At 43.3% G+C, this 17,104-nt stretch overlaps 1 protein-coding gene across 1 annotated transcript; it reads left to right on the forward strand.

Annotated features, from left to right (window-relative positions):
- Window positions 1–8,898: 8,898 nt before the first annotated feature.
- LOC133504377 (uncharacterized) lies at window positions 8,899–15,146 on the forward strand. Its single transcript, XM_061826561.1, has 2 exons — window positions 8,899–9,670; window positions 9,960–15,146. Exon 2 carries the CDS (start codon window positions 11,698–11,700, stop codon window positions 12,877–12,879), a length of 1,182 nt encoding a protein of 393 aa, XP_061682545.1. The 5' UTR covers window positions 8,899–9,670; window positions 9,960–11,697; the 3' UTR covers window positions 12,880–15,146.
- The last annotated feature ends 1,958 nt before the right edge of the window (window positions 15,147–17,104 follow it).

Below are 17,104 nucleotides of genomic sequence, written 5' to 3' on the forward strand. Positions count from 1 at the left end.
TGTAGTAAAAGTTCGGTCCCTATTTTTCTAGTTTTTTATATGAAGCTTCTGTCGTGCGTTTATCCATCTAATTTTTGCTGTTTGTTTATTTTTTTCCAGCATTGCTTTGTCATCATAGATCTCTCTTGATACTTTGTTGTGTTGTTATTACTCATGGAGTGGTGCTACTTTGGGCTCCCACTCTTACATGGTTGCCTTCTTTGAGGTCCAATATTTAGGGGTTTTATTACATAACAGTGACACCTGAATAACTATGTACTGGTACAGTAGGCGCCGGGATTCAAACTGATAACCTTTCAGTCACTGGACAACCTGTTCTATCAATAAAGTTCATTCATTATTATTGATAAAATATAATGACATATTATACATTTTGTTATTTCCTAGATGTGTATGAACCTAGTAGCCCTTCCCACTGATCAGTATTCAAGAAGTAGATTGCACTTTCATTCTGATTGCTGACCCCTGAAGTATTCCATTTTTCCTAAAGCAAAGAAACATAATTCAACCTTTATCTTCCAAAATCAGCAGTGAAGGTGGAGAGTGATCAAAGAGTAGTGAAGATGACATCTGAGTGATTAGAAAAGTCATCCACTATTTACGGTGCCTATTATTCCAAAATCATAAAGGAGATTCTGAGGCCCAGGGCAGATTATACTGACACGGCAATGTGATTGTTAGTGGGACAGTTGTCTGTCTTTATATGGGCCGAGATTGGCTGGCAAACCAGTTCAGTGTGTACTCCGCCTCCTGCCCGATGATGGCTGGGATAGGCCCCAGCACTCCCGCGACCCTCGTGAGAATAAGCGGCTAAGAAAATGGATGGATACAGTAAATGGAAATTGTAAATCTCGGTCAGCACTGATCGTGATTAGGCTAGCAGGGGAAGCCTTAGAAGGCCTTCACTGGACACCACTGAGATACAGTATAGAGATATGTAAACTATAAAAAAATGTTTATTATACTGCTGTTTGCAAAGATAATAGGGTGTTTTTTAGTTTTTCTTTTAACTGTGGGAGCTGAGAAAGAAGCATACTCTACTGTAAGAGCACACAGCCATTCAAAGTTTGGATGGAATGATTTCAACAGGTTGTATGCACATTATACACTTTTTTTTAAAAAAAAGCAGTTTGATGCAAAATTTCAGGTAAAACACTTAAAGGTTGCTTTTATATGAATGAGTATGTTTCTTTTAAGTAAATTCCTCTCTGAATCTTATCAAGGAAGGTCAAACATTTCAAATGTCCAAGTCTGTTTTTTTGACCTGTTGGTATCTGTGTCTTCACTGTATGGGCAAAATGTCAACTTGGAGGCAAGCCACCCTGGTGTAGTTAAACAAAAAAAGGAAGAAGAGGGGAAATGATGGCGGGAAAGAGACAGACTGAACAAAGCTGGGAGTGGGGAGAAACCGAACACAGTGTCTGTTGTGTGGATGAAGGGCGAACTTGGCACAAATGCTAGGCGGTCTGTAAGAGTATCCTGTGCTGCTCCCTGCTCCATGTTGGTCTCCTCAATACTGTCTTTGTCCTCGCAATGCACAAAGTGACACTGAGAATCCACACACACCAACACCTGGTCCCTCAAATACTGTTCCCTCCCACTTGTAGAAAGAGGGAAGTACAACAACAGGTCATCATATAGTGCAGGGTATTATGCTAAATCTGCAAAAATCTTCTTTGACTCACATCTGGGGGTGGTTTTCATGTTGGGGCCATGGGATGATGATTCCTGAATGAAATTGTGAAAAAGGTCCAAAGATCAAATGAATAGATGGTACCTTAGACATCACAACAGATAAGAGTATAGTGAGTGTCACTTCAAATTATGCAGGACAAGAGGAGTGTCACAAACGTAGAAGAAGGGGCCGTGAGGGGCCTTTTCTTTTAGTAACCTGACCTACACATAGAGCGGAGAAGGCCGAGATAAAGAGAGAAAGGGGCATTGTCTAAGGCCACAAGAAAAGACATATTAGAACAGTCTGCTATCGGTTATGCGGACTATCAATCCAGGCCAGTTGCATGGCAAGTACGTTAGGCCAAGGCACTTTACCCTTTCCTGACTTCTGTGCCATCTGGTCCTCAAACACCAGTCATTGGAGTTCCAATTACTACAAGTACTGTGTTTACTATAGAATGAGATATTTTTGTGGGGAAGGCATCGCTTGCGGGACTATTGACTGCCTTCATCTTGGATACATAGCCTCACATTTTATCTTGGATTTGTGGTTTTCCATCCATCCGGCCTGAATAGCGTTGGAGGTGAACTGCAGTCCACTGTAACTGTCAGCTGACGGAGTGAGAGATGAGTAGGGACTGGATGGGTCACAAGTCAACAACAGTGCATATGCAGTACATACAACAGGTAACACATTCATACTGTTGGGTAGTTTCAGTAAAACGCTCAGGTGAACACCTCCATCCTCCCAATCAACCCCTCTTCTTCCCATTTTGGATAGCACACAGGACAGCAATCCGAGAAAAACATGTGAAGTTGTCATCTTACATTGCCAGTGTGAAAGACGCTGTAGTCTTCAGTGAACCTAACATGTACACTTTGTGTCCACATGTATCCAGAGAAAACCCATGCAAACACAGGGAGAACAAGAAATCGCAGAACTTTTGACTGAGATGCAGACCTGCTAACCACATCTATTTTCTGACATTGAGTTTCATTTTGTTTTTAAAACAATTTTCTCAGTACACCACAACGTATTTTGATTTCTCAGTAGTCAGGATTAGAGGACCAGTTATGGTTTGTTCTAATTCCAATCTTCTAATTCTCATATTCTTGCTGAAGTATGTTTGGATGACTTTATGGCATTGCTGCGTTACAACAATGAACCCATCCAGGTAGATTTTCATTGTCTGAAATTCCCGAGTAATGAGAAGTTCTCCCCAGCAATGCACCCTCATTCTTTTCATTTTAGATGATCTCTCCTCTGACAGTCTCCTGTTGTTAATGAAAACACAAAAACATTGTTTGTTCCAAGCAGGATCACCATAATACGAGTCAAATCTTCTACTCTACTTCTTAAGTATGGATTCCCCTTGACTTTCAACATGCCTGAACAGAGGCCACACGTTTTCTTACCGATGGAACTTTACCTGTTTTTATGTTGACTGTTGGGTCTATATGTTTTCCTACACAGTCAAGTTGAAATGATCACAGCTCATGCTGTGGGTAGCTGTTTCAGTTTGCACAGCAGTTTCGGCAATTATTCAAATCTCAGTGCTCGCGTTCCTCTGTGGGCTTTGCTTTTTTTCTGTTTGCGTGGTGGGTTTTCTCTGGGTACTCTGGCTTCCAAAACATGCATGTTGGCTTCATCAAAGACTAGAAATTATCTATAGGTGTGAACATGAGGTTGAATGTGATAGGTCTGGGATAGGTTCCAGCGCCCCAGAATCCTGAACAGGGTAAATAGTGTGGAGATTGGATGGATGGCTAAGGATCACAAAAAGTATTGAATTTTTACCCCCCAAAAAATATATTCACCAGTATAGTAGAGTAACTCCCAAAACTGTTGGGGGAGCACATTACCAATCTCATCATTAAAACAATGGAGATTGAAATCGTCTTTCTTTCCATGAAAATCATTTAGAACATAGTAACCCAAGAACCATAACGGTAAAAACAAAATTACTAACCCATTTAAAGGTCAGAAGACAAAATGTTCTTGACAGCCCTTTACTAAGCACATCCGCCATTTTGCTTGTGGATCTCTTCCCAGAACCATGTCAGGACAACAGTCATGATATGGACAATCAATGAAAAATAAATGATGTCCAAAAAATGCTCAACCCGATTCAGATCTGCGGAACGGGTGGGTAAGTCAGTTGCATCGAAGCCTCTGTCATCAAAGAACTGCTGACAGACTCCATCTTTTTGTGAGTTTGCCGAGAAAAGTAAAATACCAAATCACTAAAATGTATGGTCGCTCTGAAGTGCAAAACACAACAGCATATAACGAAATCAATCCATCTATTTTCTTAGGCGCTTATCCTCACAGGCATCGTGGGAGTGATGGAGCCTATCCCAGCTGTCAATGGGCACGAAACAGGGTACACCCTGAACTGGTTGCCAGCCAATCGCAGGCCACATAGAGACAAACAGCCGCAGTCACAATCACACCCAGGGGCAATTTAGTGTTCAATTCATGTTGCGTGTTTTTGGGATGTGGGAGGAAACCAGAGTGCCCGGAGAAAACCCATGCAGGCACGGGAAGAACATGCAAACTCCACACAGGGAGGACCAGGATTGAACCTGGGTCCTCTGAATTGTGAGGCCAACGATTCCAGCTGCTCCACCATGCCGCCCAAGTAATGAAATATAACGGGAAATTAAAAAACAGAACAGCAAATTAAAAAATGCAACAAACAAACACAGGAGCTAATGAAAAAAAAAAAAACAACGCCATTAAGCTATCACAAAAGGTACTGTAGGTACTGGTCGGGGATCAGATTCATAGCTGATTGGCCAAACCTACAGGAAGAGGTAGGTAGTGGTGAGGGAGCCGAGACTCATTGCTGATTGGACAAGAGCGAAGACTTGATTGAAATTACAGTAATTGGTGTTGTGTTTCGCACCTAAGAACCAAGATATATATGTGCCAGGAAAGAACCAGAAAGAATGAGGCCCGACTAATGGCCTCTCCTTTCCACATTTTATCTCTCCCACTTGTATAACAGCGAGTGGAATTCATGATCATGATTTCATGTTCCCGTTTTTAATGCACACACTCTAGTATCAAAGGTTATTGGAAATGTTTCAGTATCCATCTGAATCATTTGCTCTAACACAATTTCACAAGGTTCCCTAGAAGAGCATATATGGGCGGAAGGTCAGTCAGAAAGTCAAAGAGCAATGTGAAACAATCCAAGCATTTTTCCGAAAAGCTTCACCAGCTCACATTGAGTCCCTCCAAATCCCCTCAACAACTGTAAATCGTGGCAATTCCTCACACCCATGTGTTTGTTTTGTTTCGTCTTTGACATCCATCCCACACAACAAAACATCAGAAAGATCAATCATCAGGCAGCCTCACACTGCTACCATTGTCAGCACCACACCGAGTCAAGGAACCTCTGTTTGAGTCCTTTCTTGAGGTCTCGGTCGGGTCATATAGTCCAGCCTTTGTCCAACCCATCCATATAGATGGAATCTGAAAGTAAGCAGAATCTCTACGGATGTCAACAGGACTGCAGAACAATGGTGCAGAGAAGCGTGGCGCAAGTTTGAGAACAAATGCACTCTTTATGTCCAGCGGGGAGGAAATTGATTGTTTCTCTATAGATGTAGATTAGAATATGGACGGTACATGCACTGCCACACACACAAACAAACATTTCTAAACAAGCATGGGGCACATCAATTGTCAAGAATATCATTTGCCTCCTTGCTGCCATTCTCCCTTGATGGCGCTATCCTCCTGACCCTTTGACAGCTTCACAGGGAGGCATATTAGTTGAAACTGCAGGGAGTCGCATCAGACACACAACTCCTGCTCTAGCCTGAGGAAATGCAACACCTCAGTTTTCTTCTGTATTGCTACTTTCAAAAAGTGCAACACAAACACCATCAGTGAAATGATGGGCTCATTAGTTTGAGAGAAATGGCAAGGAAATACAGAGTGGTAAAGTAACACTGCAAAAATCTTAATGGTTTCCACATCCCAAAACAACATTTGGGGAGACATTGCATTGTTTTCACAATTTAAACACTACCCACGTGTCCCTATATGATATCTGCATCTTTGGGTGAAGGTCCCATATATTGGCTATTTAGACCACAAAAGAGTACTTAATACAAAAATCTCAATTACATTAAAAAAACAAAACAAAAAAGCAACCTTGGTTTTGTCGTACGAGTGTCCAGAAAAGGCCCCTCTGACAACTACTTCTGCTTGACCCACTGTAGTATCCACTTTGTCTATATTTGGCTAAGACCGCCCTGTTTCCTCTGATAGGTTGCCTCTGTGTAAAAGACCCACTACTGAGCGCACACTGGCTCAGGAGTGAAAAGAAAGGCAGAGATTTTGCCGACTGATGCTACTTGGTTTGAGAAATTCAAATGACCTGATTTCAGGCCTCTCGCCAGAAAAACACCTGGAAGTCAGGCTTAAAAGTTACAGAATCAATTTCTAGTCACTGAATCGTTTACCAATATTGTCCTTGAATCGAATCAGCAAACACGAATAGAAGAAATCAAATCCTTGCTAAAATGAATCGTTATAGTACTATAACTCTATCTTGGGTTCTTCAGCATCTGAGTCTCGGGAGACTAAGGGTTTGCACGCTGGAGTTGAAGACATCTGCTGGAGTGTCTGCTCCAGTGTACAAGTACCTGGGTACAAGTGTATGGAGAATTGTAGCCCCCCCTGCGTCGCTGGAATGATCCAATGGAAAGGGAGATGCCAGTACACATGGTTCCTGCACCGTCAAGCAAATTTTAGGGACTCCGGATTTTATGACAGGTTTTACTCCCTTAGCTTTCTTCTCTCTTGAGATTCTAACAGGCTTAGAGCTATTTGCCCAGAGCTGGGGGTTTGGTTCATGAGACACCAGGATGCATCCACACGCTGGTGGGCCTGCATCCCACACGTCTGGGGGCCAAACCTCCTCTGAGTCTGTGTAAGTTCTGCCTGAGTCTGTAAGATACTCAGTTGCCCAGGTGACAGCGTGGGGAGCCACTCATGCATAGGTCTTGTTGCGGAGAGGTCATCTACTGGCAGAGGAAGACTTTGGCACTGAGCTCCCCATTTTGCATACATGTTAGACAGCGGTGTTAGTTGGAAGCACTTCTCTACGAGTAGCTCACTCGGCATGAGAGGGACGATTTTAAGACTGACACTACTGTCAAAATGTCCATGTCAAGTGGAAAACCATGGCAATGATCATATTTCTTTGTCTTCTATGCCAACAATGGTCTTTGGATGTCACCTAATAGTGAAGCACACATCTTGCACACATGAGCGCACTCTGCATTATTCTTCTCTGCTCTGTCTCCACGCTGATGCTCAGGTTTTTCAATAGCTGGCCTTCACTTGTTCTTGACCTTAACTCCACTGTCGACCTTTGGCACCGGCAAGTCATAAAAAACGCTTGACCCACATCTTAACGACCCTTGGAGTGTTAGACAAGTGGTTTGTAGACTTGTCTTAAATTCTTTTACTGACCTAAACCACAGAAACATGACCTAATTAGCTAAGGTAACACAGTAGTTAGCAGTAGGTAGCACAGGCCCTCATGTTTAGATTGTGTTTGCGGAGGTTTCCTTTAGATACTTCAGCTTTCTCCCATATTCCCAAAACATGCATGTTAACTTTGCCTAAATTACTCTCGCAGGCCATACATTTGGTTCCCGGGCCTTCACTGGTATTTCGCCAACTTTGTCCACTTCTCAATACTGCCACAATCACTTTGCAATCATGGAAACAATCAATAATTAAAAAAAAAAAAATAAAAATACCTGTGCCACATACATCATCTGGAGCAGTACAGAACACATTTTTATCTTTATTAAATGCTTTCATGTGTCGATCGTCAAACTTTGCTTGCTGTAATCAGAGAATGGAAAAGTGCTGACGTTATTGTTTTCCATCCTGTACAGAAAGTGGCAGTGGTACTACTTGGGAAAATTGCATGCCTTGCTCTGGAGAGGGGGTGGCACGTTTTAACAGCTGCAAAGCGTTGGCTTCACAGTTCTGAGGACCCGGGTTCAATTCCCCCCAACCTGTGTGGAGTTTGCATGTTCTCCCTGTGCCTGCGTGGGTTTTCTCCGGGCACTCCAGTTAACTCCCACATCCCAAAAACGTGGAACAGTAGTTGGACACTTAAAATGTGAGTGATTGTGAGTGCGGCTGTTTGTCTCGATGTGGCCTGTGATTGTCTGGCTCCCAGTTCAGGGTGTACCCTGCCTCCTGCCCGTTGACAGCTGGGATAGGCTCCAGCACTCACTGCGAACCTTGTGAGGATAAGCAGCTACGAAAATGGATGGATGCTCTGGAGAAGAAGTATTCTTTTGCTTTGTGCTCCACTGTATTGGCAGTATGTCAGTGAAAAGCGTCTTCTGATTTGATTTTGTAGTAATGTGTAAGTAAGATGCCTCAGGTAGGTGTATTGGAGTACAAATATTCATTTTATTTAAGAACTACTGCATAGTAGAGCCAAAGTAAAACTTGACAGAAGTATAAACAACAGTAAACCAGATATGTGAAGATGATACTTGTGCCAAGTATAAAGGTTTTTTTAATCACAGCACTGATTGTAAGTCATCTTGCAGGCTCGGTGAGATGAGTTTGCAAAAAATAGTTGAAGTTACATGTGCCAGCACTACTGATTCTGAAGGCTGGGGACAGATTATATTTTCAAGGCAGCCCATATGGGAAGCAGCCAAGAGAAACACTGCTGAGTGAAGAGGCTAGACTGTCGGGGATATATAAATACAATTACATGGAACATCAAAATTGAAATGTAATTCTAGGAATGCACATCTGATGGCGTTTGGGATAGCAGGGAAGGCCCTGCTGGCTCTGATGATCAACCACTGATAAATTGGTGTGGATGAATGGATGAAAAATTGTTTGTGTGTACAGTATGTGCTTCGTGATTGACTGGCAAACAGTACCTTGCCTTTCACCCAAACCCAGCTAGAATGAACTTTACCTGGGACCCTAATGAAGAGAAAAGGTTAAAGAAATAGATGAATACGGACAATGTGACATTGAAAGTCAAAAGACTGTACTGTAGTGCTGTCAGGGACACAACAGACCTCTGGCTGGAGCCTATTCTGTGAGGTCAATTGGCAAGTTTGAACTGGTTACAGCAAAGTCATCAAATAAAGACAATATACTGGATATAATGATCATGCGTTGTATTGTCACCTTATATAACCCATGAACAACAACAAAATGGCATATCCTACAGACTTAATGCAATGCTGAAATCACACCGCGCTTTGGAAAAGGTATCTACTGCCTCCGTGTGGTTGATAAAAACAGTTGGTTTACACTGTGCCAGCTGTTGCACTCAAAACTGGAGCCACAGACCCTCAGCACCCTGAGACGCATTGGATGGATCTGATGAGCCATCGCCATTATTGACCGGAATGCAGAAGTAATCAGTTAACCTGACTACATCAAGCAATAAATTTTAAGAACTGATAATTGTGTACTGTGTGGACAATAGAGGCTGACACGGGAATGGATGTTCTGCTCACTCCCACTCCCTCCCAAGACTTGATGCAAAAAACAAACAAACAATTAAACAAAACAAACCTGCATGTCCCCTTTGGGCCTCGAGTTTTTGAAGAAAAAAAATTCCATAAATTCCCCTATGTAAAGAAAAAAAAAACCATGACGCAGATATTGATTGAAAATTATTTCAATGTTACCTCTACCCTTCTTTAAAAAAATATTCTGCTTCGTATTTCTTCCCCAGTACAAACTGCTCTGCCCCAAGTGTTTAATATGTTAAGAAGATTGATTTTATTCCAAAAGATCTGTTTGTGTTGTTAATTTTGAGAGTGCATTGCTGAGCTTTTATTTTGAAACTGTAGAATACAGGAAGTAGGAAGCGCTGAGCAAAACCGTAAAAAAAGCATGTCAACAGTTGAAATATGTAGCACGTTGAAATCAGCTTATTCCTGTGCATGAATCCGTCAGAAAGCAATGGCTGTGAGTAATTTATGTTCTTTACATGTTTCAGAAATATTGTTAGTAACTTTAACAGTATCTTCGTGCATACTTGTGAGCTGCACTGATTTAGTAACTTTACATGTTGTGATCATTCTCATGAGATAGCTAGCAGCAGTATGTGTATCTGCTACTCACTTCCACTAGAATCCTGTTGCTGTTTGTGCTTAGACTTTCTGAATGTGAATGTTTAATTCATATACTAATGGAAGATGTTTATACTCCATACTGATTTGACATTGCAGTCTATTTAGTATGTTTCTTTTTCTAGTTTCACTCCATTTTCATTGTGTCACCCGACTTGACCTGTTAAGAAGTCATTAAAGGAGCAAGCACGCTCACTTCCTGGCTTTTGAAAAGGAGTTTGGCTGGCTGTTTATTCATGTTAGCACTTTGGAAGTTAAACACATGAAGAGAACAGTACAGTGAAAAGCCAGTGAATCGGAAGGATTCGTCTGCCACAGTTATGGAAGCACAAGCAATAGAAAGGGAGGAGAAAGCGGCATCAGTGTTCAGCTCCAACTCCAAAGCTACTTCCAAGTCTTCAGTAGTTAGTGCTGCTGCTAGAGCTAGAGCTAAATCCGAAGCTGCACGCACCAGAGCCACATTCACTCAGAAGGAGTTAGAACTGAAAAGACAGAGAGGTAGATTGGATTTGGAAAAGGCTACACTAGAAGCGGATTTAGAAGCTCTAGGACTGGAAAAGGCAGCTGCTGCTGCTATTGTAGAGGCTGAAGTTTTAGAAGCTGCAGCAGGACCAGAATATGAGGATAGGTGCAGCGCCAGGAGTCGCATCTCATCGCAGATAACATCTCAGCGTACGAAGGCATATGTGGAACATCAGGCTCGAGCCAGCTTTGAAACTGCATCGTCTGTGGATATAACTCCTCATTGTTTTAAAGAAGCGTCCCCCACCAAGACAGCAGGAATTAACTCCTGCACACAACTGTGATGGCACGCCTACAAGGAACACACAGCAAAGTGAGTACTTATCAGCACCTCAGCCTCAGACAAGACTGTTTAAGCGCTCCAACCCGCACTCTCAGCCTCTCAGCTCGCAACCTCAGAACCCCAGTCCTCCTTCAAAACCTATAGGAGCAGAGCTCTCCCTTATTCAGTCATGCTAGCCAATCAAACCACTTCATACAGAGCAACCCACAGCATTCTTCTTCTGCTCCAGCCGCTAACATGATAGACTTCGCTAGGTACCTCGCCCGCAGAGAGTTGGTAACCACGGGGCTCACTAAATTCGATGACCAGCCTGAGAGCTACAGAGCATGGGAGTCCTCTTTCCTTAACGCCATACAGGGCTTAGAGTTAACAGCCAGTGAAGAGCTGGACCTCCTGGTAAAATGGCTGGGAAAGGAGTCATCTGAACATGTTAAAAGAATACGTGCTGTCCACATCACCAATCCTCACGCTGCTCTCGAATTAGCCTGGACAAGACTCCAAGAATGCTATGCTACCCCTGAAGTGATTGAGAATGCTTTATTCAAACGATTGGACAATTTTCCTCGGCTAACCTCCAAAAATAACATCAAGCTAAGAGAACTTAGCGATCTGCTCTTGGAACTATTCTCAGCCAAGCAGGATGGCTATCTACCAGGACTGAGCTCCCTGGACACTCCTCGAGGGATTAAGCCAACCGTGGAAAAGCTGCCACCAAACTTACAGGAAAAATGGCTGTATGCTGGCTCAAACTACAAAGAACGGTACAGAGTGTGTTTCCCTCCTTTCTCGTTTTTTGTTGACTTTGTCAGATGTCAGGCAAAGGCCAGAAATGACCCCAGCTTTGTGTTGGTGAGCAGTAACCGCAGCCATTACCATTGTGAAATATCCACAACCAAGCATGATAGTGCTAGGACAGCTGTGTTTGTGCATAGAACAGATGTCAACAACAGATTCAAGCTTGTTACACAAAACATGACAAGAAAGGTAGTGATGACCCAACCAAGTACTGTCCAGTGCACAATAAGCCACATCCTCTGGAAAAATGTAGAGCTTTTAGAATGAAGCAGCTAATGGAACGCAAAAGGCTGCTAAAAGAATACAGACGTTGTTTCAAGTGCTATTCTGGTACTCATGTGGCTAGAGAATGTCCAGCAGAGCTGAAATGCAATGAATGTGAAAGCAATCAACATTGCACTGTCATGCACCCAGACACTGCTGTCTCCCCTGCACCATCTCCTCCGACAGAATCAGACGTGGAACAGCAAAACAGCTCCCCGTCAGAAGTGACCTCCAGGTGCACCAAGGTCTGCGGCGAAGGTCTCCCACCAAGGTCCTGCGCCAAGATACGTTTAGTCTGGGTTTTTCCCCAAGGACAGCGAGAACGCTCAATCAAGATGTATGCCATCCTCGACGACCAGAGCAATCGATCACTGGCCAGGTCTGAGTTTTTTAAGCTGTTTGACATCCAAGGGGACCATACACCTTACCCGATGAGGACCTGTGCTGGAACCACGGAAATGACTGTGAGAAAGGCTGTTGGTTTTCAGATCGAAGCATTGAATGGTGAAGTGTGTTTGGACTTGCCTCCGCTCATTGAATGTAATGAAGTTACGAGCAACAGATCGGAAATCCCTTCTCCAGAGATCGCTCACTCCCATGCTCACTTGAGATCCATGGCACCTCACATCCCAAAGATCGATCCTAAAGCACAGATCTTAATCCTACTGGGGAGAGACCTCATACAAGTTCACAAGGTGAGAGATCAAATCAATGGACCTCACAACGCTCCCTTTGCCCAGCGTTTGGATTTAGGATGGGTTATAGTAGGGGAGGTTTGCATCGATAGTACATACAAGTCCACTGTATCAGTCCTTAAAACCCATGTCCTACAGAATGGACGCCCATCTTTTCTGATGCCCTGCCAGAATCACATCAGTGTGAGAGAAAGAGTAGGCTACAGCGCGGAGCACAGACAGTCTACCTCCGCACAGCTGACAACATATCCTGCATCTGGTGTTACTGCAAAAGATAAACTCGGACAAGATGTGTTCGTGACAACGGAAGATGATAAGCCTTGTCCTTCGAAGATGAGACCTTTCTGGAGATCATGCAAGCAGAGTTCAAGAGAGATGAGCAAAACAGTTAGATCGCTCCTCTACCATTCAGAACACCCAGACAACGCCTTCCAAACAACCGTGCTCAAGCTCTCTCCCGTCTTCATTCATTGCAACGCACATTGAACAAAAATCCTACAATGAAAGAACAGTTTATCAAGTGGGAGACATGGAAGAAATCACTACAGGATCTGAGCAGCCTCCATCTTCCTCGCTCATATCTGCATCAGTCCCTCTCCAGTGCTGCATCAACTGAGCTGTGCTTGTTCTCTGATGCTTCCAATTGGGCCATAGGAGCAGTAGCGTACTTGAGGGTCGTTAGTACAGACGGACAATGTGAAGTCGGCTTTGTGCTTGGGAAAGCGAAACTAGCCCCTCAGTCAGGGCCCACTATTCCACGCCACGAACTCTCTGGAGCTGTGTTGGCCGTTGAGATGGGTGAGCTGATACTCGACGAGCTTGACCACAAACCGGATGCTGTCAGGTTTTACTGTGACAGTAAAGTTGTCCTTGGATATATCTACAACGAGTCCAAGCGATTCTTCGTGTACGTGCACAATGGTGTTCAGCGTATACGACAGACAACTTCTCCACAACAGTGGTACTACGTGCCTACAAATCAGAATCCAGCTGATTTAGCCACCAGATCTGTACCTGCGTCACGGCTCACAGACACTGTGGTTTACAGGGCCAGAATTTCTTCACAAACCACACCAACCAGAAACACCCAGATCCTTTGAGCTGGTTGATCCTGAGCAAGACGTGGATGTGAGGCCTCAGCTGACCACTCTTGCTACTTCGCTCAGAGAAAGTGAACTCCCCTCAGAACGATTCCAACGGTTCTCGACCTGGGAGTCCTTGCTGAGAGCAGTTTCCTTCTTGATCCATCAGATTCGCTCACACAGGACAAACTCAACAGTTACATGTAAAGGATGGCATCAGTGCAACCGACCTCGCACTCCAGAAGAGTTAGAAGCGGCAAAGATCGTCATAATCAAAGCTGCCCAGAGAGATGCTTATCCAGAAGAGTGTGTCGCACTACTAGAGAACAGGGCCATACCAAAATCCAGCACGATTCTGAATCTCGACCCTTTCGTGTGTGATGGTCTCCTGCGAATAGGAGGACGTCTGAGACATGCTTCAGTCAATCCTGAGGTCAAAAACAAAGTCACGTCACAAGATTGCTTGTGAGTCATCACCATGCGAAGGTGAAACACCAAGGACGGCAGTTCACAGAGGGAGCAATCAGGGCTGCTGGTCTGTGGATTGTTGCTGGCAAAAGATTAATAGGCTCAGTTCTTCATCGCTGTCACATGCTGCAAGCTCAGAGGAAAACTTGAGACACAAAACATAGCTGACCTCCCTTCAGAATGTCTGAGCTCATCTCCACCATTCACGTATGTAGGGTTAGATGTTTTTGGACCCTGGAATGTGATCAGTCAACGCACAAGAGGCGGAATGGCTCAAAGTAAGCAATGGGCTATACTTTTTACATGTATGAGCACCAGGGCTGTACATGTGGAAGTTATAGAGTCCATGGATACTGCCAGTTGTATCAATGCCCTGCGAAGGTTCTTCGCCTTAAGAGGGCCAGCTAAGCAGCTGAGATCGGACAGAGGCACGAACTTTGTGGGAGCCAGCTCTGAGCTGTGTATGGAACAAGCTGATCCAGGTCAAGCCTCCACTCTTAAGTTCCTCCACGAGAATGGTTGTACCTGGGAATTCAATCCCCCACACGCATCCCACATGGGAGGAGTCTGGGAGCGCATGATCGGCATAACACGATGAATTCTTGACTCCATGTTGCTGCAAACCAGACATACTGAAAGGAGTGTTAATTAGTGATGCTTGCCATAACCGTCGAATACCCGAATGTATTGTGCAACCATGGTTATATAAATTGTTTTTCACTCACCTGTTTTTATATCTCACTTGTTTTTCTGGTCAAGACGTCTTGACCGTTTATCTCACTTGTTTTTCTGGTCAAGACGTCTTGACCGTTTCACTCTCACTTGTTTTTCGCATACTATCTTGTTCACATGCATACAAAAGACGAACATTGTTGTGGGATATCTTGACTGTTATGTTTCTCAGAGCCTGAAGGACACACTTAGGTGTCAATAGTAAATTGGCTACAATTGTTGCGGCGCCAGGTGGGACGGGTAGGCCACCCGCCCTTTCTCTCGCACGCAACTGAAAAGTATAATAGAGAGATGCAGAGTACAAACAGGTAGTCTGCTGCGGGTTTAGTACGGACGCCCAGCTGGTTGACAAAGCGGACCTCTACCTGGGTGACTGGCTCTCCACCTTCTCGGCATAGGTAAGGGCTCATATGATTGATTTCACACAATGTCAACTGTGTTTTGAGAACTTGCATTTGGTCGAAATAAATATGCCAGTTATTGAGGCTAAATAGCATTTGGGAACGTTGGTCTTTTGTTGAGTGTCATCTTTGTCTCCTGAGCGCCGACCAGCACCGATCCTTTCAATAAAAACACATACTTCAATTCATATACTAATGGAAGATGTTTATACTCCATACTGATTTGACATTGCAGTCTATTTAGTATGTTTTGTATTTATTTTTCTAGTTTCACTCCATTTTCATTGTGTCACCCGACTTGACCTGTTAAGAAGTCATTAAAGGAGCAAGCACGCTCACTTCCTGGCTCTTGAAAAGGAGTTTGGCTGGCTGTTTATTCATGTTAGCACTTTGGAAGTAAAACACATGAAGAAAACAGTACACAAACTATGGCGTACATATCTACCTTGGCCACCATAATAAATGCATACAAAACAAGTGTATTGAGAAAAGACCACAGGCTGTCCTAGTCCCCTAATTTAGCAATGTTTAGCCCGATGCTGAAAGGGAAATGTTCCAAATATCGATCTGATCACAAATAAAATTAAACATAACTGCATCGCGGCTTCACTCGCATCTCAGAATCCATTCGCGTCAGCTCCAAACCGTCATAGTTTCCATCCCATCTGTTCCGCTGCCACCTTCAACCTTAGCAATAACCTTCGCTCCCGCTCCTGCCCAATTGCCTCAATGCTCGTGAATTTCACTCCCATCCCAAAGGGGCAGTAGGAAATCCGGGAAAAAAAAAAAAAATGGAGAGCACAACTAGAGGTGTCAATCAATTAAAGATTTAATCCAGAGGACCTATATTTTATTTGTGTATCACACAAACATAGTAATTCTTCCCATGTTTGAAAAACATCCCATGCAGGTGTAATTCAACCATATATGTTCGAACCTGAGTTGATGAATGCAATACAAGGACAGGATTCAGCAAGACCTGACGAAGTTGACGAACTTCACACCCAGAACACAAGACTGGTAGGTGCCTCAAGAAATCCAAGTACACCTTGTTGACGAAATAATCCAATTCAAACACGTTTAAATGTCTGATGCTGCTTGCACACAACAGAGTCGTTTGTTGTTGTTGTACTCGAGACTGAGTAGGCGAGGCGTAAATCAAAACCTTCGGTATCATTCTGCCTTTAAAGATCACAAGTTTATATTTATATGCATATAGCCCGTATTTTAAATAATGGACCTAACACTTGAGAGCACACACTGCCGTAGTCGAATTTCAGGAAGACCTCAGCGTTAACAGTACACCAACTTTATACAGTGTCCAAATTTCATCACCTCCTAAACATCACATGGATACGGATATTCGCTGAAATATATATCTGTATTGGTACTGCACTTACATTTAAAACGAGGTAGATACTTGTCCATACTAAACAATTGAACTCGTGTGTACTTACTTGCTACCAAAGCCAAGTGAACGCTGTACCGGGTTTTCAAAGCAGTCCTCCGTGAAATTCTTGGAACATATTACTGTCCACTTTGATTTGTTAGTCCAATGCGCCCGCTTTATCTTTACAAACATGGTCAATAACTTGCCTATCCATTCATCTTTCGGCCATTCATGCAAGAGGGCTCCGTCAGTGTTTGATGCAGAACTGCTGTATACAACACACTTCCTCACCATCTTTGCTTGCTTTTTCATTCACTGGCTAAATTTTGTCTGGATGTGACATCACATCCTGGGGAGTTACGGAACTTGTCGAATCTAAGTGAGATTTTGAACTAAATTTTGAGACTGACTTTGATGCTAATTTATTTCATTTCTGTTGTGCTGATAATTTAAAAAAAAATGTAATGAAATTTTAGCTACATTTGTATGATAGACAAATACTGTAAAATACAGGTCCTCTGGATTAGATATTTAACTTACAGATAATTGATTATCAAATCGACTATTCATATAATCGCTTCACCGAGTAAAATGCACAGAAAAGACCCGTGTAGTCATTCTGTTGGGTGATACGCGAC

This window comes from Syngnathoides biaculeatus, chromosome 8, assembly GCF_019802595.1.
Source record: "Syngnathoides biaculeatus isolate LvHL_M chromosome 8, ASM1980259v1, whole genome shotgun sequence".
NCBI lineage: Eukaryota > Metazoa > Chordata > Actinopteri > Syngnathiformes > Syngnathidae > Syngnathoides > Syngnathoides biaculeatus.

What these genes read in the sequence shown, in the direction of transcription:
- LOC133504377 (XM_061826561.1), top strand. Translation starts at nt 11,698, where the DNA reads ATGAAGCAGCTAATGGAACGCAAAAGGCTGCTAAAAGAATACAGACGT.